Below are 27,559 nucleotides of genomic sequence, written 5' to 3' on the forward strand. Positions count from 1 at the left end.
AGAATTCCTTGTCCCTGTCAGAAAGGAGAACAAAGGTGCTCTTACCTCTTTTGATGCCTTTCCTTTTTTTTTTTTTTTTTTTTTTTTTTTTGGAGACGGAGTTTCGCTCTTGTTACCCAGGCTGGAGTGCAATGGCGCGATCTCGGCTCACTGCAACCTCCGCCTCCTGGGTTCAAGCAATTCTCCTGCCTCAGCCTCCTGAGTAGCTGGGATTACAGGCACGCGCCACCATACCCAGCTAATTTTTTGTATTTTTAGTAGAGACGGGGTTTCACCATGTTGACCGGGATGATCTCGATCTCTTGACCTTGTGATCCACCCGCCTTGGCCTCCCAAAGTGCTGGGATTACAGGCTTGAGCCACCGCGCCTGGCCTGCCTTTCCTTTTTTCTCCTATTTCCCGATTTCATTCCACTCCCTTTTCTATCCATTAGTATCAATGAGCCCTTAACATGTGCCAGGGTTCCAGGGCACATGCAAAGGGGAAGAGGGAATGGTCTCTGTTCTCAAGAAGCATAACATGGAGAATTTCAGCATAAACAGGATATGATGGTATAGGAGTTAAGCTGGCAAGACAGCCACTGCAGATGCTTCAGGGCTATTCAGAAAACTAAACGTGCTTTCAGTGGGAGAGTAAGTCCACACTAGGAGTTCACAGGACAGAGAACTTAGTCTGAACTGACGGTTTTATCAAGGAGGGCACTGACAAAGGGGTGGGATTTGGGAAAGAAACTCTGTCAGCATGCCCAAAGAAAGAAATGTATGTTCAGGGAATGAATGACAGGTCAGCCTAGGGCAACAGAATGTTGTAGTGGAAGACGTGATTGAAAAGGGGCCCATCACATAGAAACTTGGATGCCGGGCTAAATTCAATGGCAAGGTTTGAAAGAGTCCTGGTGGGAGCTCCCAGGGACAAAGTTCTCCCTTAATGTGACACCTCCAAGGGTTACAGTAGAAACTCACCCTCCATGCTTTGCCCTCAAACTGGTCTGCTGCCTGGATACATATCACTTTCCAACTGTTTATCAAATACTGTCTCTGTTATTTTCTAACAGTACTTCAAAGGAAAACTTATATGCAGTAAAAATGCACCAATCTCCAGTATTCTCTTGATTACTTTATATGCATATCCCATGTGACCACCATCTAAATAAACATGTGGAACATTTTCAGTGCCCCAGAAAGTTCCTTCAGGCCCCTTTCTACTCAATCAACACTTCTTATAAAGGAGGTCGCTATTCTGATTTCTACCGCTGTTGATTAGTTTTGCCTGTTTTTGAACATCATAAAAATGAAATAGCATGATATGTATTCTTTTGTGTCTGGTTTTTTTTTCTGCCTAACATGTTTAAAATTACCTATGTTGTTATATGTATTCAATTTTTGCTACTACTAAGTAATATTCTGTTGTATAAATATAAAATGATTGGTTTATCCATTCTCCTGTGGATGGAGATTTGAATTATTTCCACTTTGGGGCTATAATGAATAACATGGCTCCAAATATTCTTGCCCAAGATTGTTTTGTGAACATATGTGATCTTTTCTCTTGGACATATACCTAGAAGTGAAATTGTTGGAATACAAAGTGGGTATATATTTAACTTTTTAGATAGTACTAGACAATTTTCCATGGTGGCTTTATCATTTTATATTCTCCCTGGTAACGTCTGTGAGTTCCAGTTTCTCCACATCCTCTCCAGCACTCTGTCCTGTCGGTATTTAATTTTACCATTCTGCTGGGTGTGTGACACTGTCTTATTGTGCATTTGTTTTTCTGTAATGAATTATGACGTTAAGCATCTTTCCCTATACTTTCAGTTATTTAGACATCTTCTTTTGTGACATGCTTTTTCAAGTCTTCACCTGTTTTTTTAAAATTGGATTTTTAAATTGGTTTGTAGGAGTTCTTTATATATTCTGAATACAACCCAGATCTATATCTAGCTAGCTAGCTATCATTTATCTATATACTATATATGCATATATTCAAAATGAAGGTCAGAGCATTTATTTCTTGGGTTTCTTCCCAGCTTCAGGGAGACCTGGTGTCAGCTCTTAGCTGAGTGAGATGGCCAGCAGACATCCCCCACGTTTGTCTGGGGAACAGTATATACAAATACTGCGAATATTTTCTATCTATGGATTGCCTTTCACTTTCTTAGTGGTATCTTTTCATGGAAGAAAGTTCATTTTGATGGCCAGCTTTCATAGTTATTTACTGAGTACTCTCTCCAGAGGAAAAGACACAAGGATGCAAAATTTTATTACCCTCTTACTGTTCTAGCATTCCATAGAGTAATAAGCAATGACAACTTTACAAATAATCTTTAAAAGTTTTGGATATTACTGCTATTTATCAAGCATTTCTTCTTTGCCTCCTTAGCCTTCTTTGATTTTGTAGACATCGCTCTCTTCCTTTTTTCTCTGAAAGTCAGGTGCTGTGCATGTGTGCATGTAGAATAGTGCTGTTTCCTCTTGAGTGTTTATAACATGGGTTTGGAGTTCTTCTCTTGGTACTTTAAAGCTGCCTGTCCCCTCTTTCTTGCCATGATTTCCTATGTTAAAAATCCACTTTCAAGAATTAGGATAGCTGGTAGCACAGAAGGGCCTCTCAACCTGAGTGAAGACAGGAGAGGAAACCATCCTAGCCAGGTGGAGGAGCTGGCCCAAGTAACAAAACAGATCCCTAGACAAATCCTGGGGGATGTCTGCTGGCCATCTCACTCAGCTAAGAGCTGACAGCAGGTCTCCTTGAAGATAGGCAAAACCCAAAATATAAATGCTCTGACCTTCATCCTGACCAATACATAGGACTTAGTAGGTTAACTGGGACTGGGACTTTAGAAAAAAATGGCCATTACCTCCTTTAATCTGCCAAGAAAGAGAACCAATAAAGAAAAAGTTACACAGAGAGAGATTTTAGCTCAAAATAACAAAGAGCTTTCCAAGAATTAGAGGAGCTAAAAAATTAGACATCTTCAGGAGGTATGAGTGTTCCTCAGTAGTATTCTGGTAGCACCTGGCTGCCCAGCTCATCTCATGTTTATGGGGAAGTGGTTCTACAAGATACAGTTTTTACAAGTCTTCCGGAACTTGAAATGCCATAGGACCCTGAATTGTAATCCTAGCTCTCCCATAACTAGCTCTGTGACCTCAAGCAAGTCATCTGGCTTTGCTGGGTCTGTTTCCTCATCTGTTAAAGAAGGCAGTTGAGCTAGAGAATCTCTAAGCCTCTTTCTACCTCTTCAAAGTTAATTCTAATTGCTGAAATATACAGTACAAACATTATTCAAATAAATATAGGATGGTTTCCCCTGTGACAGTCCCATCTCTGGGCTGGGCTCACGGCAATGTGCAGAGGTGGGTGATGACAGCCATTTTAATTCACTGGGAATCTTATTACAGGGTTGCATCTTCCCCGTGGGCTATTGAGGTCTGTTGGCTGTGTAGGAGGACAGATTAGAGGAAACAAAGCTTTTCCATCAATCTTACCATTTCTTAATGTCCTTGAAAACACAGGGATGATCACCATAATGTTATTTTTCAGATAATTGCAAGCAAATCATCTGGGATTTTATTTTTCTCTGTTTAATGTACCATATACAACTGACAAAAATCAAGGACAATCATCCAAGTGTCACTGTGATATCCAAACTACGTGTGTTTCTTTTCAATGCATCACCTGCTCTAAAATATGGCAACAAGGAACTCACATTTTCAGACCAAGTCAGAAATCTGAAGTAAGAACTGTATGAGAGAAATTGTTTTGATGCAAGATTCCAGATCTTGTTAACCTAGTTGCCATATTTCGGAACACTGTTTTGATTCCTTACAGTTCATCAAAAAATCCTACTTGATATTTCTTTTCCTTTTCTTATTAAATGGCTTCAGAGTGAAGCTCAGGATACATACACATGCTGTGGTGCTCTGAATGGTGTTTCCATGTTCTGCTCACTTGTGCCATGTGCTGGATCTCCAGAGGATGTCTATGTGTGTGCACACACATGTTCCTTTCTTTCCATAGATATTGCATATCTTTAGTTACATTTTTTTTTCCTGTTGTCAAAGCACAAACCTGTACCTTCCTGCAAAAAGTCAAACTCAACTATGGGGAGTTATCTGGAACTCCACTGCAGGGCTTGGGAGAGCCTCAAGTCACCATCATAAAAAGTTTTCTACATGCAGCTTGACAGACCTTGCTATCCTGCCATCTGAGTGGGTTTGTTTGAGAGGAAGAGGAACAGGTTGAGAAGACTGAAGATGTAAGCCACATTTGTGGCTGCATGAATACATTGGAATGTATTTCTCCACAGTTCAAGATGGGTGATATTCCCCCAGTTGGAAATCAAATAGGTTGGAGAATATGGGTGACAGATTTGGAAGGCATAAAACTGGACTGTGGCCCGATCCTAACAGCTCATTCATCCTTATCTTTCAACACCTCAGCTCAAATGTCCCCTCTTTGGGAAGCCTTTCCTGACCTCTCTAGGTAAGATTAAGTATTTCCTCTTCTGATCTCTCTCAGTCTCACACATGTACCCCAGTCAAGGTCTTTGGGCACTGCTGTGATTCTCTGTTGATTTGATTAGGCTGTTCCTTTTCTGAGACCATCAGATTTTAAAATTCCTTTCCTTTTATTTCTCCATTTCCAAGCTCAGTCCCTGGCGTATAATATTTGTTTAATACGTGTTTAGACAAAATAAATTCTTAGAGTTGGCCAATCAAAGGTGAGTTTAAAAAGTTTCATCAAGGTAATGTTTTTATTGTCTTTACCATTCCACCCTCATTAGCTCTTTTAATAGTGGTGATGCCTTATGTTTAACACACATTCCTCATATGTCAAGTACTGCGCCAAGAACTTAGATGATTGTTATGAGTACAATAACTTTTAGGCCTCTTTTATTGAAGAAATTGAGGCTCAGAATAATATGACTTGTTTGAGGTAATAGGAAATGAATGGCAGAGTTGGAATTTGAATCCAGTTTGTTTACTCCAGGAGCTTCTGACTTCAATCTACTACAGCTGTATGTGTGTGCTTATATGTTTACTTATGCATGTATGTGTATATGTGTGTGTGTATGTGTGTGTGTGTGGTGTGTAATGCTGCCAATACCTTAGTTTGATGGGGAAAAATCTTTATATTTTTAGGTTCTTTGTCTATCTGACATGAGAGCATCTCTTCTTAGAACAGTATTTTAAATGCATAAGATAAAAAAACAAAGAAAACCAATATTACTGAGTTAGTATCAATACATAAAGGCTTAGTAACAGATGTGTCTTTACCAAGTTAATTGATATGATCTAGCAGTGGGTGTAATTATGGTCATTTCAGAGCAGAGGTGAGTATAAACGGTAGGATGAGGGTCTATTTCAGCTGCAGCATGATATAAAAATACCTGCTTTCCATTGGTATTGGTATCAAAGGTACAGGGGCTGCTAAACTTCCAGGATGTTTGTCTTTATTCATAGTAGAAAGAAATGCTAAATTTCAGTTATAGGTTAGGGATAAAAAATGCAATACTTTTCCTAATTTAAGTTCCCTGACACCCGCAATTCTCTTCACAGATCCTTGGTTAAAAGCGTCTCCTCTATCCACTAACAAGATTTCAAAACATCCCCCTCTTATACTTCCTCTAAAATAAAAAGACCCCAGATGCTGACCTCTCCCACATCAGAGTAAGATCCTCTTAACAAGGAGAATGGCTGGCCACCGAGCCAGGGTTGGGGTGGGGAGCATCCGTGTGCTTTGGTAGGCTCTCCTCCAGGATGAGGGCAGAGCTGGGATCTACTTTCCCTCCACCTTTTTCAGCCAGCAGATTACCCAGGTCAGTCACCTCAATGGTTAGCCTCATGAATCAGAAATGCCACTACCTAGAAACGCCACTGAGTCATATAGCCCAAATAGATGCTATCTTCTAAGGGCAGGTTTCTTATGAAGTCATTAGTCAGCCAAGAGCCCTTCCCCTGTGTTTCTGCCCTTTGGTGTCCCTGACAGCAATACTATGAAAAATGCAATGTAATTGTTCAGCTGCCTCAGAGAACAAATGCTGAGCAAAGACAACCGGTCTACCGCCGCATCTCTGTAGGAAGGCTGAGGAACCACTGGCTGCTGGTGGTACCTGAGAGCTGCCAATAGTCCCCCTTGCCTCAGACTCCTTTTCATTCCGTACATCTGGCGATTTCTTCCCAAAGGCCCTGTTTAAAATGTGACAACTGGGAGAACTACCACACTCATTCCACTGTTACTCTGTAGGGATGACTAGGGTTGGGATGTGGCTCTGAAGGTGTGTGTCCTGGAAAATATGCGGGTGGGTGGGAAAGGAAGGAGAGATATATGTGTGTTTTGGGGAGGGGAGAGGTCAGGGAACACACATACTCACAGAACACTGACATTATTTAGCCTGTCTCCTGCCTTATGAAAAATGAATTCCACCAGACTCAAGTTTACTTGGCAGGGATCAAATCTTTCCTATTCATTGTCATGTATTCAGCACTTAGCACAACGGCAGGCACATAACAGATGCTAAATATTTACTATATCAAGAAATGAGTGACTATTGCCATATCTTATAAGCAAGACATTGGCAGGAAAGACTGGTAATAGGGCAGGGAGGGTGGTTATGGAAAGGGTAGTGACCAGACACCCAAGATGAATTGTTGCTATTCTCATGATTTTGCAATATGATGTGGATTGAATATATTTATGGCTAGGTCCAGGTTTAACTACAAAGAGAAGGTCCTGCAGTTTGAGAGCTTAGAAGTCCTATGAACTGTAGGTAAACTAAACTTGGTCTTCCACATTCTAATGCTTAATACCCATGGGATTTTTGTGACATGCTGATGAGAGGGGATGCCCATAACAGCAGGAAGAAATAGTTATCAAGGGCTTATTAGGTATCCAGGCACTTTAGGTGCTTTGCCACATTAAACTATTGCTTAAATGTAGAACTACGGTTAGCTTTCTTTCTCAGATGTGGAACCAGAGATCCAGAGAGTAACCTGGCGAAGCTTGCAGACCTGGCAAATTGAAGAACTGCAGGTCACATCTAGATCTTTATGTTTGCAAATGTTGTGTGTTTAACTGCTCCTCGAAGAGGTGTCTGAACTTTGGGGAAAGCTAACTTCATAGCCAAAACATTCACCTGAACTTCTGAGTTTCAGGGAATGAGGCTGACACAAAATTTGGACACTCTGGGTATGGAAGTGATAGAAAACAGCAGACATTCTTTTCTCCTTTACTCATAAACAATGCTGTGAGTCAATACATCTTGGTTGTGTACCACTCATGTAAATGTAAGTTTGTTAATTTCAGATATACCATTTCTCATGTAAATTTCCGATATGCCATTTCTCATGTAAATTTCAGATATGTCATTTTTTTCTTTGTAAATTTCAGATAGGCCATTTCTCCCTGTGTCCCATTTATGACATGAAGGGGTTGAATGAGCAGATAACAAGATTCTGCTCGGCTCTTTCAGACAATGACTCATTAGCATTTGTCTCCAAAGATAAATTTTACAAAGGATTCAATATTTTTAAAACAGGAGGAGGGGAAAAAACAATCTATAAACAAAGCATGTGGATTTGAAACAGCCGCCTTGAGTTAGACACTGGCACTCCTTTGTCCTTCAGCAGTTACTTGCCAAATGGAGCCTTTGTTTCTTCTCCCTTAGCAATTATGCTTCCTTTAAAAGCATGTCCCGGTGGGGGCCCAGGCCATATTTGGCTTGGTCCTGCTTTACATATTATTGGGTAGGCCATGAGTCAGGCTGACCAGACATGTAGAAATGCACATATGAAGCCCAACTTTATCCCCAGGCAGGAGTTTTCTGAAAGCTCTGGGACAGCGTCTCTGGGATTATTTTTAGAGTATTAGGATAACATGCATTATTCTTTAAAAGGTCTCCCTACTAGTCTTTTGCCTACAGAGGTCCATTAGCCTTCTAGAAAACAAGGAAAAATCAAGGAAGTTTTTATTCTATATCCGAGAAATGGCTCTGACTTGGTGTGGGTGACAGTATACTCCTGGTGGTGACCAAGAGATACGGAAGAGGTGCAGATGCCTGGTAACATTTTGCAAATGCTGGGAAGCTTCTGAACCAGACTATCAATGAATTCAGTGGGCTGGAAGAAATTAATCTGTGTATGAAAGTCACAGTAATAATCATAGTCCCTCCCCACCAGATTTTTGCTTTCGATAAATGCCTTCCGTTTCTTGTAGAGTGAAAAGGACTAAAATTTTGGAGTCAAGGAGAACTGAGTTTGAGTTCTTAACCTGTCATCACCTGACCTTAGGCAAGTTATTTTAAACTCTTAGTCTTAACTTACTCGTGTAAAAAAGGACACTAATATTTTTTGCACAGTAGTCTTTAAAACTGAATGAGCTAACACACACACAAATGTCAATCATCTCTGCACCCTCAGAGATCTCTTTCCTTTCTCTCTCTTTCCTAGCCCCAAACTTGCCTGTCCTAATAGACAACAAGTCTGTTTGGAGGCAAGAGTCCAAATAGGTAATAAAAGTAAAACCAGACTCCTTTCTCTTTTTCTAAGAAAAAATGTAAAAGAGTTTGCTTCTCATACAAACTAGCAGATATCAGACAAGGAGTTGATTTGGGAGTGTCACAAAGCACTGTAATGAATTATCACTTCCATTTTTGTGAAAACACAATTTCTGCATCAAATATGTAAGAATAGATACTAAATTTATGTTTCAGCCACTGAAAGAGCCTTGGTGGACATATGAAACCCAATTTCACATTTAATTATTTCTGTAAAAGTTTTATAGAGAGAATTTTTTAGAGCTTTTGCAGATCTATACTATTGGTATGTGTGAACCTTCAAGAATGGTTCAGGACATACCAATTGTTCCATGTGAAGTTAAGGAAATGTCGTGATCCTGAGGGAGTCCTGCAAAAGTGGCTGGTGGCCCTGCACCTGGTAAGATAGCAGCTGCTGCTGGCCAAATCCTCTTCCTGTTATCAAATGGTAGGGGATGTGGGGATATTTCTAAACGAAGGCTCTTCAAGAGCAACAGCTGTCTCTTCGTTTTGAATGTCTGAAAAGCTGCTCCACAATTCTGCTTTCAGTGGAATGAAGTTTTAAGCCTATTTTGCCATAATCATTATTATTTGGGAGATAGTCTGGTATAAAAGAAAGGTCAGTGGGCTGGAGGCAGAAGGAAGTCTGGTTCTTATCCAAATTCTGCCACTTCCTAGGAAAGGTGACCTGTCCAGTCACCCTGTGAGTAAATGCCTGCAGTTATTAAAATGATTCACCCCCCCCACCCCGCCCTCACCGCCAGAAATCTGTTCTTAAAATAAAGATTTAAATGGTGTTGGATGAATGATTGGGAGATAAGAGCTCTCAAGGTCTGTTACTTATCATGGCAAATCTCCACTTTATGAGACACAAACTATTTTGAATGTGCAAGTTGAAAAGAAAGGACGATTTGCCTTTCTTAAGTCAAATTGAATACTCCTCCTGGAGCCCTCTCGGCTCCAGTGGGTTGTGAGAGGAACTATTATTCCCTTACTTCTCTACTGTTTACCTTTTCCTCTCAGGAAGTGGCCTGTGTAAGGGCAGAAAGAAAGATACACAAAAGCCTGTGCACAGCCCCTCTTTCCTGGTCCCCAGCCTTTGCTGAATTTAGCCTATTCTTTTTTCATCCTTGTCACCTTTGGTCAGTTAGCATCAAGAAAAGATTAAATCAAGCATCCTCAGAGGGGAATGCCAAAGTCATTTTCCCACTTTCCCACTCATAGGAGTGTTGGTAAGCTCTGAGCTAATTCCTAGTCTTGGAGTTGAGATGGCTTAAAGCCTGGAGATAATCGAATGAAGCTCTTCCCTGCCTCCCACTACCACAGTGGCAGATACATTGGTGGAAGTCAACTGTCAGCCCCCAACTCCACATAGACAGACACACCCAGAGGTTAGGACAAAAATCTCCAACTTACAAAGTAATAGTTTCAGCATCTGGTTTTAGAGAGCCTCTAAAAGGGACTTGGATAATTTATTTCTGTTTTTAAAAAAGAAGGCTGTGTTTTGGGACAAGTTGCTTATACACCTATGGGCATGTCTCCAATGTCTTAGCTATTAAGGTCTTTAAGTGACAGTTTAATATGTTTTTAAGATTGAGGGAGCCAACGACAATTCTCAAGGAGCCATGTTTACATTGGATCGGCTCACTGGGTGGCGTGCCAGCAGCTTTGCACACTGCAGGAAGTGGAGGTGAAAGCAGGAAGGGCCGAGTGCAGAGGGAAGGCCTGGCCTGAAGGACAGGAAAGCCAAGAGGGATGTGATGTAGAGAAGCAGGGAGGGAGACACCCAGTTGGACCTGGCAAAGCACTTAGAAGTAACATCATTTATGCCCCGTGGGCATCGTGTTGAGGGGTGAGAATTTCTAATTGGCTCCGACGGAGCCAGCCCACTGGTGACCGCTCAGTCAACCATGAACAGGCTCTTAGCTCTCTTTCTTCTAGTCCCTTCTAAATTCCTGCAGATGGCTCCCTGACAGTCAAGGGGTCTGTATTCTTGCAGAGCCTAATAGGCTTCAGTACATTTTCTCTGCAACCTCTGATAAGGAGCTTGATCCCTCTGGGCCTCAGTTTCCTTATCTAAAACCTAAGGAGCTCCAAGTCCCCTTCCAGGCCGAAAATTATAGAACTCCAAAGTGAAATGCTCCATAACTGGCAGTCCACGTTCAGAAGGAAAGACCATTCTATGTAAGCAGATTTTGCATCCGTTGGGTGAGAATGAAGGCAAGAGCATTTGGTCATTGTCTTAGCTTGTCAAAGCTGAGCAATGACTGTGGTTCAGCTGAATGAAAGTTGGGTGCTCTTCAGATGGGGCAGTTATAAATAAAAGTGTCCCTCATTCACCAAAACACTCCTTTCAGCATCCATGCACTTACTGAAATGTACTACCACCACCCAGGACTGCAGTGGCTAACTTGAAGTGCTCATATGCCTGAGCCTTTTACATCCATCATCTCAATTATCACAGCCACCTTGGGAAGCAGATGCTGTTACTGTTTCTTTAACTTTCAGATGAGGTGAGGACACAGATTCAAAGTTAATTAGCGTGCCCAAGACCACGCAGCTAGCAAGTGGTGGAGCTGGGACTTAAACCAGATCTGAAGCCAAACCCTGCACTAATAACTTGCATTCTTAATAAACAAGAAGAACAAATCCAGAGTCGAGATTGGTTTCACCAAGAAAAATTGTATTTGGCCTTCAAGGCCCTTTGTTACCAAGAAATGTTGGCAATTTCGCCATTCTCAGGGAATTGTCTGTGCTAGGAAACCTTCTCTTTTCCAATAGAAAAAAAAAAAAAAAAAAGTTCAAGAGCAGCCAGTGGCAGTATTTTACTTATCAAGGAAGAGGGAAGTTGGGGAACTTCTATGCTCTGCCACGATGTATGCATGTGGTCCCTAGTGAGTCTTTCCCCAGCCTGTCTGGGGTTGGTTAGACGACCTTTAAGTCCACTCCGGTTTTTAGATTTTATGTTCTCTGCTGAAGATCTTTTTATTCCAGTTAGTGGGGGTTCCTGCCCCAACCCCCTTGGGTGTAGGGCAATGGAGACAGCTTGTATGCCATTTTAAACCCTTTCTCATTTTGTAAATAGGTCCCTTGTAGCTCCAAGAGTCTACGAAATGGTTTCAAAATGTTTAAGTGTGATTATGCATCCTGAAGCCAAATGTTATAACACCCCCCACTGTTGCAGATTTAAAAAGTAAATATGCAATAAAAGCTTTTCAGCAGGCTGCTGATATCCCATAGTACTTCAACACTTCTGTGACATTCAGTCCAGCAAGGTGAGCTTCTCCACTCTCTTCTTTCCCCTCTACTTTTTGAGTTGAAGGTGTTGGTTAATCTACATAGTGGTGATCTTCCTCCTGATTATGGCAGTCTCAAGAGGTTAAAAAAAAAAAATCTGCCCTTTCATTTCTACCCACCACATTCTTTCTCTGTAATTGGATCTAAATGGAAAGCAAACCCTTTGCAGGCCAAGGAAGTTGGCACTAGGGGGTGACAAGAAGGAGAACATGTTCTACCTCTAATCAGGATAATCACACTCCCCTATGCAAAGGAAAATAAAAACAAGGCTTCCTCTAAGTGGCAACCCAGGCCTGTGGTGAGGAGTGGGAGTTTTCATATATCTCATCTCACTTCCTGCAGCAACCATCAACCAGCTTATATATAAAATACTCAGAATTATTTCACTTCCAGAGGACAATGAAACTCTGCCACCTTTAGCACTGAACTACTCTGTATCTGAACTTGGGGAGGCAGTTCAGACACACAAATATCCGTGCTACAAGTTAAAAAATAATGCATAAAATGAAGCCTATGCAAACAGTGTGGTCTTAGCTGGACAGATATTCTCGTGGCCCACTCATAGGTTTTTGAGTACTGTGTGTGTGGCATGGTATGCTATGTTGGGACAGAGATGAGCAAGGCAGGTTTGCCCTCAAGGAGTCCAGAAAAATGTATAGAGAAATAAAAGCATTGCATGCATAACTCAGTACTAGGTAGAAATTAATAGGCATCTTGTAAGTGTCTAAAGTGCTTCAATAATTTCTGTAGAAGGGGAAATGACTTGATTCTGCAAATAACCTGGCAATACAATGAGGCGTGATACATTCCAGAGAAATGCCCAGATTCAATGTGACTTGATACACATTTAGAAGGATCTGCTGGACTCTGTGACAGGATCTGGGCAGATTGTCTGTAGAAGAGCACAGCTACAAATTTGATGGGGAATGCTGTGCCTCCAAGTGGCGGTTTGCGTCTTTAGTTTGATTCTGCCAGTCTTTCCCCCCCGCCCCCCATTCTACCCTGCACGTTAATGGCAGATGTTTAAGGAAGACTTTGCCCTGCAAGACTAAATCCTGTGAAATCTGAGTTTAACAATTACTGCTTTGGGAAACTAAGTCAGTGTCAATATCCCTGCTACCGCTGCTGTGAGGGGGGTTAGGCCTATCATCCCCACATCAGAGACAAGGAAATTGAGGCTCAAAAAAGTGACTTGGAGAGTACTGTGCAGGTAAAAAGTGGCAAGGACTGAGTCTGGATGCCTAGGGTTTTCCTTAAGGTCAGCTGCTTGCTGGGACCAACTCTCTGTGACCCTGGACCTCAGTTTCCCCATCTGTAAAGCCTAGGTTGTCTTTCTGTTCCCTTCCCGTTCACACGTTCTCTAAGTTTGCAGCCTGTGCCCTCTGCCAGCTGCATTCAGGTAAGCAACAAAGGGTACTGGAGCTATAGGCACAGCTGCAGGCTCCTGTGCAGGAGTTTACCAGTGACCTTCTGGGCTCCGGGCCAGCCCTTCTTGAAAGGGAAATGTGCAGACCCTGGGGACAGAAATCAGTTCCCTTATGTTGGAACTGCTGCCACTGCCAACATCATCAACTAAAGAAACTCAGTGTGTGTGTGTGTGTGTGTGTGTGTGTGTTGGGAGAAACACGCAAAACATAGGGATAATAGCGAAAGGGAGACTATGGGTAAATATTACATGCCCCCAACCCTTACTTCAGCCACCTGAGGGAGTGAGGAAGCTAGGGATTTTTCCTTTACAGACCATAAGATTACTAGTTAATTTTAGCTAGCATCACCAAAGACATAAGACCCTTTGAAAATTATTTTACACAACAATGGGTTTGGGGTGTATGTGCCTGTTAGCTCAAACATATATTCCCAACTACTTGTTTTCCATGCAGTTTTGGAATTTAAAGAGTTTCCTTCCCATTACCTTTTGGGAAGTTTCTGCCAACAGACGGGAAGGGGAAACAAGGAAAAGAAAGAATCTGGGTAAATATGGGCAACTTTCCGCTCACCTTTTTAACTGCTGGGTTGAGGTCCTTAGCCACCTTTGCCATCCTCTTCTTGGGTGGAGGAACAGCGCCTGGCTTCTCAGGCAGAGGCGCGAGGGCACACAGCGGGGACAGAGGTGGCTGAATGGCCAAGTTCGCGGGCCCAGGGGGAGCTCTGTGTGCAGCCGGGCGCAGCCGGACCGCTTTAATTGGAGAGCGGGACTCCCTCTAAAACCTCGCCAGCCAATCAGCGCCGGCGCTCGCGCGAGGCCAGCCAATCCCAACGCAAGGCTGTCCCCCTCCCTCCAGGCGGTCTCTGCACTGAGGCCGCGAGCAGAGCCGACGCTAGCAGCTCTGACGTCAGCAAGGCCGCGGCCCCTGCCTGCCCCGAGTCCCTAGAGCGGCAGGAATCCGTCCCCCGCCCTTTTCCTTTAAAGGGCAACGGGCTGAGGGTGGGGCGGGCGGCGCGTCTCCCGCGATCCATTCAGGTCAAAAGGGAGAGTGATCCAAAAGGAGGGCCGAGGTATTTTTAGTGAGCTGGATCCAGAAATAAATGCTGAGCTGTGCTCCCCTTCCCACCCTTTCTGCCTGGTCGTAGGGGGGCGTGGGGAGGGATCAGGGAGGAGGTGTTTTGCAGCAGCTGGCTAACTTTTCCCAAACCTGGGCGAGTTCTCCAATCACCAGAGAGAAGAGATTCCAGCGAGTTATGATTTTTTAAAAAAAATCTTAGCATTTGTCAAGTATTAAACTGCATTCTCATAGCTTGCTTTAACATAAATCCTCCCTATTCCATGAGCAAGAACACACTGTCCTGATCTTAGAGATGCTTCTATGGACACATTGTCTCGTTGTATGCTCATAATTATCTCAGGTATTATTGTTGTGACTCTAAGGCAATAGATGAGGAAATAACGAGAGAGAATAACTGATCCACAGCTGAACTGTTGAGCAAGGCTTTAAACCTGAGAGACTGAGTAATAGAGAGAGCCTCATGGCGGGGGTCGAGGTGGGGGTGCAGGATTATAAATTACAAACTAGGAAGTTAGTAATTTTTAGATAAATGGGGTCATGCAGGCCCGTACAAACAAGATTCCATCTGAGCTGACAAATCCTTGGAATGTGGAGACCTTGCAACACATAACATAACTACTCTTGTAAGACAGAATTGGCCAGGTTCCTTTCTCTATGCCGTGTTGTTTGCCTATAAAGCCACATCTCTCTGCTGAGTGGGTTCCACAGACTTGGATTCCCAGAGACATTTCCCCTCTGCCCCTACAGAGGATTAAACACAAGCCCTTTTTATCCTAGAGAGAATACTACTGTCTCTTTTGTGAGGTGTTCAGCCTGTAACCTGTCTTTGCAGTGCCCACTGCCAGAAACCAGGGTTCCTGTGGGCTAAAATAAAACTCGGTTGCACAGAGACTGAAGAGTGGTCCCGAAGTGCACTATTCGGGAGGGATTTGGGGAGAGGGGGAGGCTGCAGTTCTCATTCTGGGGCTGTCTCTTGCTGGAGCCTTTTTCCTCTGAAAACCTTCTCCAATTTAGTTCTTACCATCTCCAGTCTTCCCATGACTTTTTTTTTTTTTTTTTTTTTTTTTTTTTTTTTTTTTTTTTTTTTTTAACACATTCCTGGAAAGGGCTTTCCAAGATGAGGGATGACCTTTTCTTTCTTTCACAGATGTCTACTATAATTGATTTTTGCCTTGTTTGCACCCAGCTATGTCCTCAAACACCTAGCATGTGTTACAGGCTCATTAGGGCAAATGAATAGAGGTTGGGTTCTGACAGATAGATAGATAGATAGATAGATAGATAGATAGATAGATAGTTAGATGCAATGATTGTGCATGTGATAATTTTGATACATGCTTACAATGTGCAGTGATCAAATCATGGTATTTAGGATTTCCATCACTTTGAACATTTATCATGTCGTTGTCTTGGGAACATGTCACATGTCACATCTCTTTTAGCAGTTTTTTTTTTTTTTTTTTTTTTTTTTGAGATAGAGTCTCGCTCTGTCACCCAGGCTGGGGTGCAGTGATGTAATCTTGGCTCACTGCAACCTCCCAGGTTCAAGCGATTCTCCCAGCTTGGCCTCTTGGGAAGCTGGAACTACAGGCATAAGCCACCATACCTGGCTCATTTTTGTATTTTTAGTAGAGACGGGTTTCACCATATTGTCCAGGCTGGTCTTGAACTCCTGACCTCAAGTGATCCTCCTACATTGGCCTCCCAAAGTGCTAAAATTATAGGAGTGAACCACTGCACCCAACCTTTTTCAGCTATTTTGAAATATACAGTGCATCGTTGTTAACTATAGTCACCCTACTGTGCTATTGAATACTAGACTTTTCCTACTATCAAACTGTGTTTGTTGCCATTAACCAACCTCTCTTCATCCCTGACACTCCAGCCCACCACTTCCCAACCCCTGGTAACCTTCTACGCTCTACTGCCATGCAGTAAGCAGGCAAGGTAAGAAAAGGGAGAGATAGTGTAATGGCACACCTGGCCTGGTTTGTCCAAATTTCCAAGGTGGCCTGCATGTTAAACCAGTATGTAAATAAACAGTGGCCAACAGAAGCCTGGCCTGGGAGAGAAGGTTTCCACGTGAATAGTCCTTTCAGTAGCAAATCCTAGGAACAATAGTGCTAAATCAGATGTCATGCCAGAAGCCTTTATATTTCAGAGCTATGGGAATAGAAGCCAGGAATATAACAAAGGCAAGCTTTATCCCTTTCAAACCAGGAAAAAGCCTGCCCAGTGAAATCGTTTCCCACTCCCTTCCCGGCCACCCTCCTTACCCCATCTTGAAAAATCATCGTTCCATGGAATAATGCTAATTTTATTAACTTGAACACTATTTATTAATAGCTCCAACTAGCAGACTTTCTCCTCCTCCTTATTTTTACCCTTGGCTCCAGGTACAATTAAGGAGGCAGATGTTGCAGCTGTTTCTCAGAATTTCTTAGAATAGGAGTGTCAGGAGCTGCTGGTTGGGGTGGCACATTTCCTCCTTTCTGGAAAAAGACCTTCTGTAGGCAGAGAGGGGTCTCTGCTCTCTGCTAGAAATTGCTGTCTCCCCAGCTGAGGATCCTGACTTTGACACTTTAAACCCTACACTTGACCCGCTTGTTCCAGGGGACCTATATTCAGAGACTTAGACGGACACCTGGACAGCTTACTACAACTTGGGACTTTTCAGGAGAATGGGGAAAATACAGTTATTGTACCTGAGCCTCACTCTAGCTATGAGGTCCTCTTCACTCCTCTTTGGAAGAAAATTGGATATATTTTCCAAGATGAAACAGCAGAGATCTGATTTCTCCAAAGGTCATTGATTTTTGACACTGGGGCTTATTAGAAGCATTCATTAATCTGTCAAGCAGTTTTAGGGTACTTTCCATAAGCCAAGTCCTCTGATATGTGCTGGGGACATCAAGGTAAATAAAAAAATCCTCCTTGGAGAACATCTTGGTTTAATAACTACTTATGGGGCTCTCTGGTTGACAGAGCCCTAATCTTACTTGAACTCCAAGACAACCAGTCTCAGAGAAAACAGAAATCCCAAACAGTCCCAGGGCTGTAGGGTCATACAACTAGCAGGTGGCAGAGCTGAAATTTAAATTCAGTTTTTAACTTCAGATTGTACCCTTTCACCTATACTGCATTGCTTCCATAATGATTACAGATGGTTGATTATAAGCAAAACGGGAAGCACTTGGATTAAGACGCTGCTGCTGTTGTCATAGTTATCACTGGGTTTGTCCTAACTGGGATTCTTAAGTCTGAGTCTTGTATTCTTTTTACCATTCATAAATGAATGAATTAAACAAAAAATATTGAATTGGGAAATACTATGGGTTATGCCCTGAGCTGAGGATGCAACAGTGAATAAGACAGGAAATGTCCTTGCCCTCATATAACTTCTATTCTAATGTGTGTAGGGGGAGACAGGCATTAAACAAATAGACAGATATTTAGATAAGGTAATTAAGGATGAAAATGAATGCCTAGGAGGAGATAAGTGGAGAAATTCACTGGATGCAGTCCTTTTAGATCAGGGGTCTAGGAAGCCTGGCTGAGCAGCTGGTATATGCGCTGAGCCCCCAAAGAAGAGAATGAGTCAGCTGTGAGTAGAGTCCCCATGGAGAGAACATTCCAGAAGGATGGGGTCATGAGAGCAGAGACCTTGAGGTGGGTGTGAGCTTGGTGTGTCTGAGGGATCATGAAGTCAGTGTGGTGGGACAAGGAGAATGGTATGAGGCGCCTCAGGTGAGGGAGGCAGGAGCTGGCTTATGTGGGCCCTATAAACCATGTTATATTCTCTCCTGGAAATGGCAGGAGGTTAGACATCAGTGCTTTCCCACTGGAACATAATGCAAGCCACATATGTAATTTGACAATTTCTAATAGCAATATTAAAAAAATAAAAAACAGGTGAAATCATTATTATATATTTTATTAAACCCAATATAACCAAAATGTGGTCATTCTCACCTGTGATTGATATAAAAATAACTGAGATGGTTTACACTCTTTTTTTTTGTGCTTTGTCTTTGAAATCTGGTGTGTGTTTTACACTTACAGAACGTCTCTCTTCGGATTATCCACATCTGGCTGGTGGCTACCATCTAGCTACTATCAACCGCATCTGGCTGGTGGCTACTATATTGAGCAGAACAGTTATTGAGAGTCTTAAGCTGGGGAATGACAGTGTCTGATTTACTGTGTAACTCATTGCAAGGACACCAAAAGGTACTAATGGAAAGCCAGCCGGTAACTCACAATGTCTCAGTCTCAGGTGGAGAAGCTGAACAATTGGAAACTGGTCATTAATTGGTGCAATATGGTCTACCATGCATTCCAAACACTGCACTGGGAGGCAAAAGTGATTTTCTCAGAGTCGCAAAGCTAGAAAGCGGCAGAACTAGAAAGATCTTGAACCCAGATCTTTTGGTTTCATGCCCACACCTTCATAAATCCCCAATAATCATGGCTCACAATAATGTTTTTATTGTTACAATGTAGCAAGCAGAGACCAAGTCATTTCAATGTGAAAACATGAATAATAGCTTCTATTTTGTTGCATATATTTTTAAATATTGTAGTCATTAAAAACAACTAACACTTAAGGGTCAGTACCTAGAAATGGTCCACGGAACACAGTGTATCTGAATTAGCTAATATAAATATACATGGACCTTCTACATTAATTTGTATCAACTCGAATCATCATTTGTAGCATATATATATATGAATTGTTCACAACTTAAGTTTTTTTGGTTTCTTTCCTGTCATTTTCATGGTAACCTTCACTTTGTAATAACTCTTTATTTCCCCCAGATTTTTGGATGTCTTCTTAGAACCAGAAAGGTTTTGCCTATAAGGCTAAAACATCTGGATAAAAATAGAACATAATTGTTGGACCCAAACAGTGTCCTGCCTTACAGTCTTTGACAAGGGCAGTGGAAAACACAAGGAAAATGTGCCTCTTATGAAATAACAATGGATCAGGACTCTAGAGCCCTACATTTTGATCCTGGTTCTGCTAAAAATGTGGTTGGCCATCATCTTGCAATTCAAATTTGTTATAATTAACTGGGGGCGAGTAATAAACTTGCCCTGCACATCAGATAGCGGTGGTCTCTGCTTTTTGCTGTTGTTGGCACCAGGAGGGAGCCTTTGAATCATGCTTTCTCCTTTATAAATAACCCCTTCATTAAACTCCCTTTAGATACCCCTTTGAGTGTATCCAGCCAGAACACTCACCCACACAGACACAACAGTGAGTTTGAGAGATGATCCTAGAGTAGCCTTAGCCGGCTTGCTCAGACATAGACTGCCCTGTATGTTTCTTTTACACTATATTTGTCTGTTAGTAGATTTAATTAATGTAGATTAATTAAAAGAATTGGAGGCTTGGAAATGAATTAGAATAGGAAAAGCAGTTAGAGGTGCTGGGAAGACAAGGCAAAAATTTAGCAGCCTTCTAGACTGGCCTATTGGTTGCTTTTGGGTCACAAGGAGCCTGACTGCTGAGTTCTTCCCCAGCCACTGACAGTGACTTTAGGCAATGAGTCCATTGTGCCAAGATCTCCTCATCTTTAAAAATGAGGACTATTCAAGTATGGGAACTGCCTTATTCAAGAAACACAAAGAATACGAGAGATGCCAACAGTCACCACCATCAGTATTTTCATAGGGGTCATGGAAAATAGCACCAGGGCCTCTCCCTGGGCCATAAGGCAACAGGCGGGCAAACACTTCTCATGAGTGGTTTCCTTCACCTTCTGTTTTGTACTTTTCCCTTACCTAATCTAATCCGGGGCCATCGGACTTCTTACACTCAGGAATGCCTACACATAAAAATGACTTGTAAGTTGGAGATGTAAGAAAAGAAAATTGTCATTAAAATAATTGTCAATAAAAATTGCCCCTCAAAATTGGGCTTCCTGTGAGGAGTGGGTTTGGGGCTGTCTGCAAAAGCATGGTTTGAGCCCTGAGGGCCCTTCCATGGTGAAAGGATTCCTGGGCCAGGGGGACCAGTTGCTTTAATCTTCTCTTGATTCTTTGGGGATTAGGCATGAGTGTGAGATAGTGGGGAACCTGGAGCAATTTGCTGAGCCAGACCCTCTTACTGAGCCAAATCTGTATAATTTGTTGACCTTCATAGAGTTTGCAGCAGGATATAGCAAAGTCCTTGTCATTATCTGTGTGCCCCTGACGGAATGAGGTGTCACTATGACTCACTGAGAAAGTGTATTGAACAGATTTAAGGAGCAATACTGCAGTTCCAAGTTCTTAGTCTAAGAATCACTTTGATTCTTGGAGGAAAGGGAGAGTAGTGGCAGGGGTGAACTAGCTTGGAAGGGGCTGGGTTGTGGATTTACAGTGGCCTGTCAAAGAGGGAACTGTCCAGCTTTGAGGGACATGCTCAGGATAATTGGTACCAGGTGCTGTTTCTCAGCTACCACCAACATACATTGCCAGGCTTTATTCACATAAAATTTCACTGAATCCTCCTGACAGTCTCCTGAGGCAGGCAGTCGTATCTCCATTTTACAGAAGAGCAAACTAAGCCCTGGGGATGTTAAGTAATCCTCCCAAGGTCACATAGCTGGTTGCAGAGCCTGAAATTGAACCCACATGTGTCAGACTTCAAAGTTAACATGGAGAAAAAGTACAAAGCCACAGCTAAAATACCGGTGACCAATTCTTGGGTGTCCACCATGGGCCAAGCTGTGCTATGCTACTGGACCTGGGATAGAAATAAAAACCACTTCCTCTCCTCCCTAGCCATCACTTAATACCTGTGGGCTAATTGTAGGTGACCCTCAATAACCTAATTATGTGGCCTATTTAGAATAACATTCTGTTTTAGAATAACCTTCTACCCACTAGTAAATGGGAAAAATCAGGGGTGTTTAACACATCAGGGAATCTCTAATTAGTGACAAGGGGAGGGAAGTCTTGTAGCGCCTGTGTTCTCCAGGAGAACTTAAGAGACAGAGAGGAGATAAAAATCAGTACAGTTAAAACCTTAGCATTTTTTCCATGATCACATTTTCCATTCTGTTTGCCATGTTGGCATTTTAATTTTCCAAAGCCTTCTGGAAAAATGGTGCTACCTGGTTACCTTGCCCTATGGGATGTTGAAATCATGTCATTTTCTAGAAAAAAAAAATGGTGAAGATGCTTCTGAATGTTGCCTTTGTATGAGCTTCCATCTGTGAACTTGCATCCTTTGTGATTGGAAATAACTTTTGTAGCTTGGGTTCAAGGCCAAAATTAGACTCAACTGTGAAGGGGAGGATGATTAATTTCCTCCCAGTCTCTAGCCCTTCCTCAATCACCTGCCTGAGCATCCCCCTCTGACCTAGTGTCCTAGTCCTTTATGTCCCACTCGGTGCTGAAGCCTCATGATTCCTTTGCTGCGCATTAGGGTTTATCTGTCCTGCCTACTGCCCTCTCAGTACCCTGTCTCACCTTCCCCGCACTGGGTTGGGCAGCGTGCCTTTGAGGAAAGAGTGATTTCCAAGTTAGGCATATCTGAGTTCGAACTCTGGCTCCACGACTTGTTAATTAAGTGGCCACAGGCAAATTGACTGCTCTCCCAGGTTGTTCTGGCTGTAAAATGGAAACGATGAGCCTGACCTCAAGAGGGAGGTGCCCAGCTGAAGTGAGATGATGTACGTAGAGCACCCACCCGTTGCCTGGCACAGAGTCACACCCGTAGTTTCCTTCCTCTCCCAAAATTACCTTCCCTTTTAATGTCCACCCAGTTCTTCCTTGTTTTTCATGAATAGGATTCATAATAACAATTCTCCATATTGCTTTCTTCATCACCAGGAAGATGAAACTATCATGTCAGACTGATTCTGCAAAGATTCTTTTACATGCATGTCTGCAACAGGGAGTAGCTGAGTGTAGGCTAGGGGGATTAGTAAGCATCTTCCCAAAGCAAACAGAGGGGCTGGGAGCTGGACAGAATCTCACAGATATCCCACTCCTGTGCTTCCCTCTGCTTGGATGCGTTCCATGGCAAGGAGCTCATTTTTTTTTTTTTTTAATCAGCCAGTTCCAAGTGCTTTTGGACAGCTCTCATTGTTAGAAGGTTCTTCTTTACGTTGGGCTGACATCTTCTTTCCTGGGGCTGTCACCCTTCTATGCTTTTCCGGCCTCTGAAATCTACTTGAAAGGTTATTCCTTTCCCATATGATGAAAACTAGAATCATGTGCATGAGAGGTATTCTCCTCCTCTCCCCTCTGTGTTTTAGGCACTGCTGTAGTCTGCTTAAGTTTTATTCTACCATTACACTCCACTTTGTGGGCAGTGACCCTCCTCTCTTATCTCAGTGGGCTGGTATGACCTGTAAGGGGTAGAAGCTCCTGCTTTGGAGTCAGACAAATTTCATTCAAATCGCTGATTGGCTATTTATTGTGATCTTCAATCCACCAGTTATAAAATGGAGGCAACACTACCCACCTCATAGTCCTGCCACGCAGATTAAATGACCAGCTTGCAGTCTACTGCCTGGCGTGGAGAAGGCATTTGTTACTTGGTAGCTGTATAATTATTTGCTAATTTTCAGGTAGGTAGCTGTCATGTTTGATTCTCATAGAAAATCTTCCCAGTGACATTTAAGAGTTTGTTGAGGCTACATTTGGGGATCCATTCTTTCCTTGTGACAAAAACTGGCATTAAATAAGTGTTCCGCTCACGATCGCAGATTTTTAGGAGGAAAATAGTATAGTGAGCCTGTTGTTCAATGGTCATTTTAGTTTGTTCACACAAGGCAGGTAATAATTTAAAAACATAATTTGAATTTTCTATGGCTAACCATGCACATCCCAAGAGGCCCCCTGGGAATGCAGCAGGATGTCCAGACAGCCATGGGCAGAATTCTAAAGCTTCTGAAAGATGAGTGTGTTCGTGGCTGATGAACAAGGTATGAAGACACCAAATCCCCCTGACATAATTCATCAATGCCTTGCTGCTGATCAGTCTTTCTGGAAAGAATGGATGATCTCACCCAGAAGAAAAGAGTGGGTGGGAGATTTCAGGAAAGATTCTTACTTATCAGAAATTAGGGTTTAAAAGTTCTGGGCCTTCCTGTTGATTCTCCCAGCTTTTCTCACAACCTAAGACACATGGTTTTGCAATGACATCATCTGACATGGATAGACACACTGAGACCAGAAGCTGTCAAACAGATCCTGAATTATGACAGAGGGTGGGAGGGATGTGCAATTTGAGGGCCATATGAGTATGGAGTGAGTAATGCTTTGCAGTAGGGTATTAGCCCCTATCCCATTATTGCTGGGTAGCAAAACCAGAATTGAACTCTTCAATATATTCAAAAATAGTTATTATGTGTTCCTCTAAAGACCTTACTATTTCCTAGATAAAATCTGCTATTCTGTAGTCCTACCTCTTGTCATGCTAACAAAGCACTTGCATATACTTAGATTGAATATAAATGACCAATTTATTTATTTTGTTCTTTTTTTCATTGAATCACTCAGTCATTCAATCTGTGGTTCAGTTTTTCAGGTGTTTAACAAATAGCGATTGCACATCTCTTTCTGTATCAAGAGCTCTGCTGGGCATGCAGCAGTGAAAAAAGACACACATAGGATTCACTCTCCTGGGGAAGACAGATGTTAAACAAACAATTACAACAAAAGGTAATGAATGGGAACATTATGACAGTAAAAGAATGGGCCTTGAGGCAAAAAAACGTTAAGTTTGGCTGGTGCTTACAGTTCTCTATTACCAAAAGTATCAGATCCCAGTGGCTTAACTTCTAGGACATCTAAATAAATAACTCCAAACACTTCTCCATTAGAAAGACTAAGAGCTAACATTTGTGGAGCTCTTGCCATGTGGGTAGACACTGAGCCAAGCCCTTTACAGACATAGTCACACTTAATCCTCCCAATAATCCTAGAGTTAGGTTCCCTGAGTACTCCCATTTCACAGATGAGGAAGCTGAAGCTCAAAGTGATTAAGCAACTTGTCTGTGGTCATGTAGAGCTGAGTGGCAGAGCCAGGAGTTGACCTCTGGTCTCTCTGAGCTCCTGATAATAACCATGAATGCTTGCCCCCCATCACATGCCCAGGGACTGGAAAAGCTGTGACAAAAGGCTTCAATAACTCAGGAACTTCCTAGTTTACTTCCAAAGAATCAATAACCCTGCAGTAAGGCTTGCAGCCCTTGGAAACAAGAGCAATAACTTAGGGTCCAGGTTAGAGGGCATCTTAGGGTGAACTGTGCTCCTGAATCCCAGAAAGCATGAGAAAGGTTTTCGGGAAGTTACTCATAACAGTAGGAAGACCTTAGGCAATCCAAGCCAGAAATGAATCAATCTTAGATTCACGTGAGCATTTTGATTGTAGCTGGAATAATGTAAACCAAATTAGAAAGCTTAATGTCCACATGACATCTTTATTTGGTTGTAAAGCAATCCATTATACACACTCTCTTTCCTTTTCAATGATCCAAAAAATAAAGTGAGTCAGTCATTTTTTGCAAAAATAGGTCCTGCCTTTCAAAAGAAAATAAATTGTTTTCTCAAAGAACATAGTCTTCTATTTTTTCTCACTCCTTATGTTCCCGTCCTCCAATACGTATCTTCTGTCTAGATGTTAGATCATTTTGAACTAATTTGGAAATCTTCATGCTTAATTTAGAAGTGATTCATCTACAGATCACGTAGTACCTAAGTTTGGCCAGGGATAGGGACAGATGCTAATGGTGATGTTGATTCAGGCTTGCCAGTAAGTGACCCATCTTCTGTGATCTAAGATGTCACTGACTTGCTGCAATGACTCAGGTGGAGTCTTTGTAATTTGTGAGTATCCTGGGGAGATTCCTCAGCAGCTTCTCTTGGTGTCCCCCACGTGGTTTGGAATGGTTCTATGCTTAAGGCATAGCTGTCACAGTGCCACATACTCTAATGAAGACGTGAATGATTCATGTTTTCCTGCCAGTTCTATTTGGCCCTTCTACAGTTTCTGCAGGCTTTATCCATATATCATCTCCCTCCCCCAGAAGGGTTCTTTTACCCAGTATCTCAGTTATCACTAAAGTTGCCTCCTTCTCATCCAGACTCAAGAACAATGAGCCTCAGAATCCAACTGTATCAGTCCATTCTCACACTGCTAATAAAGACATACCCGAGACCAGATAATTTATAAAGGAAAGAGGTTTAATGGACTCAGTTCCATGTGGCTGGGGAGGTCTCACAATCATGGTAGAAGGCAAAGGAGGAGCAAAGTTATGTCTTACATGGCAGCAGGCAAGAGAGCATGTGCAGGGGAACTCCCCTTTGTAAAACCATCAGATCGCATGAGACTTATTCACTATCAAGAGAACAGCATTGGAAAGACCCATCTCCATGATTCAATTACTTCCCACCAGGTCCCTCCCATGACACGTGGGAATTAGAGGAGCTATAATTAAGAGGAGATTTGGGTGAGGACACAGCCAACCCATATCACCAACTAATCTGCTTACATCTCATATTACTACACTTATTCCCCTTTCCTGAAAACAATGAGTACTACTCGACTCATTGAGTAGTACTACCACCACCACCACTTCTATTACCCCAGGTAAGGAATATTTTGGAACACTTACTAGGTTATAGGCACTCGGTTGAGCTCTTTATATACTGTATCTTAATCAATCTTCAGTTTTATGTGGTAGGTACTGTTTGGATCCCTATTTTGTTTAGAAAAAAACCAAGGCTCACATAAGCAAAGAAACTCACCTAAGGCCCCACTAGTAGTAAATTGCAGAGGCATTATCTAAACCCAACTTATCTGGCACTATGACATCATCACTTTCTACTTTCATGATCTTTTTTTTTACCACCTCTTATCATCTGTACTGTTACTTACTTAACATAGAGTTCCCGGCATGCATCACACTTGTATGATTAGGTTGCAAGAGCAGACGAATCATTTTGAGAAAACGGTCCTTTGAACCTACTGATACTTCCACTGCCCTCTGCATCATCCATCAGAGTAAATCCCATGAAGGAAAACAGAAATCCTAGCATTAGCATGAACTTGGAAGGATGAGGTTGTTAAGCTTCTGGTCTCCTCTATGGCAGATACTTTTCTTACAAATCTCCAGGCATGAAAATCATTTTCTAAGTAGTTTTTCCTCTTTGCTACATGATGTTTTTTCCCCCGCTGTACTATAATTGTTTCTTCTAGCAAGGACCTTAGTTCTTTCTAGGAATTGTTTGAGGGCATCTGTAAGATTTTGTGCAATGTTATTTCTCTAGATTGAACAACTCTAATCTCTGCCTAGAGAGACCTGTTGGTTTATCTGGAAACGAAATTATTTCATGGTTTCCAATTACAAGGGACCTCCAGAAAGTGGTGACTACCAGCATCACCTTAATGCCCAGGCAAGAGTGGCTCCAGTCCTGAGGACCACACTCTGGCCCCCTTTCTAGGCCAGGCTTTAAGTTCCTTAGTCCCCACTAAGGGTCTTTGAAGGGTCTTAATCCCACTTCCAGAGCAGTGTGGGCCTCTTTCCTGGGTTTATTTGCTTCCAAGATGAACCTCATAACAATTTACCCCTAGGCCCAAGCAGTAATCAAGAGCTGGCTATTTATGAGTTATAGATGGAGTTGGGGAATCTTTATATATGTGAGCAAGACCCCTGGAGGTATGGAACAGAGCTAGGAGTCGGAAGAGTAGGTGGAAGACAGATCAGGATTTAGAGAGGAGTTAAAGAACTTGGAATTCAAGCATTAACTTCCAAATTGTTTTGAAAACATTTGTCATGCTAGGAGGAGAGAACATATTTTTATTCATCAGTGTGTCAGCTTGATTTACAACTCATATATTTAGACCTATGCTATGTGGGCCTCCACATATACCCTTTGCCTTGAGTTCACCAAGTGGTAGGGCTGGGTAGCTCTTACTAGGACAATGAGCTGTCCTGGTTATCTGGGACTATGAGGTTTTTCAGGATGCAGGATTTACAATGCTAACAGAGAAAGTCCCAGACAAACCAGAATGAGTTTAATTGGTCACTCTAGATAACCCACTATCTATAATATAGTGACTGATACTAATTTGTATAACTGTACAGAAGTTAGCATTTTTCTTTATGGGGCAAAAAACCTCCTTATATTTGTGTTTTCATCATGATAGCCTATTAGAAATTCTATTTAATGATAACTTTGCCCTCAGAGTCAGGAAGTAAGTAAAAGCCAT

General features: G+C 42.2%; 1 protein-coding gene and 1 long non-coding RNA gene across 3 annotated transcripts in view; one reads left to right on the plus strand and one right to left on the minus strand.

Annotated features, from left to right (window-relative positions):
• LMCD1 (LIM and cysteine rich domains 1) overlaps window positions 1–14,008 on the minus strand; it is a 64,803-nt gene extending 50,795 nt beyond the window's left edge. Inside the window, exon 1 of one of the 2 annotated variants that reach the window (XM_074404858.1) lies at window positions 13,837–14,008. Coding sequence is in view for 1 of the 2 variants with exons in the window: in XM_003927117.3 (XP_003927166.1) it covers window positions 13,837–13,878 (42 nt within the window). In the remaining variant the exon portion in view is untranslated. The remainder of the gene's footprint in view (window positions 1–13,836) is intronic. The other variant, XM_003927117.3, reaches the window with a different exon arrangement.
• LOC141585431 (uncharacterized) overlaps window positions 1–27,559 on the plus strand; it is a 265,926-nt gene that overhangs the window by 86,656 nt on the left and 151,711 nt on the right. The gene's annotated exons all lie outside the window — the stretch shown is intronic.

Source organism: Saimiri boliviensis, chromosome 8 (genome assembly GCF_048565385.1).
Source record: "Saimiri boliviensis isolate mSaiBol1 chromosome 8, mSaiBol1.pri, whole genome shotgun sequence".
Lineage (NCBI taxonomy): Eukaryota > Metazoa > Chordata > Mammalia > Primates > Cebidae > Saimiri > Saimiri boliviensis.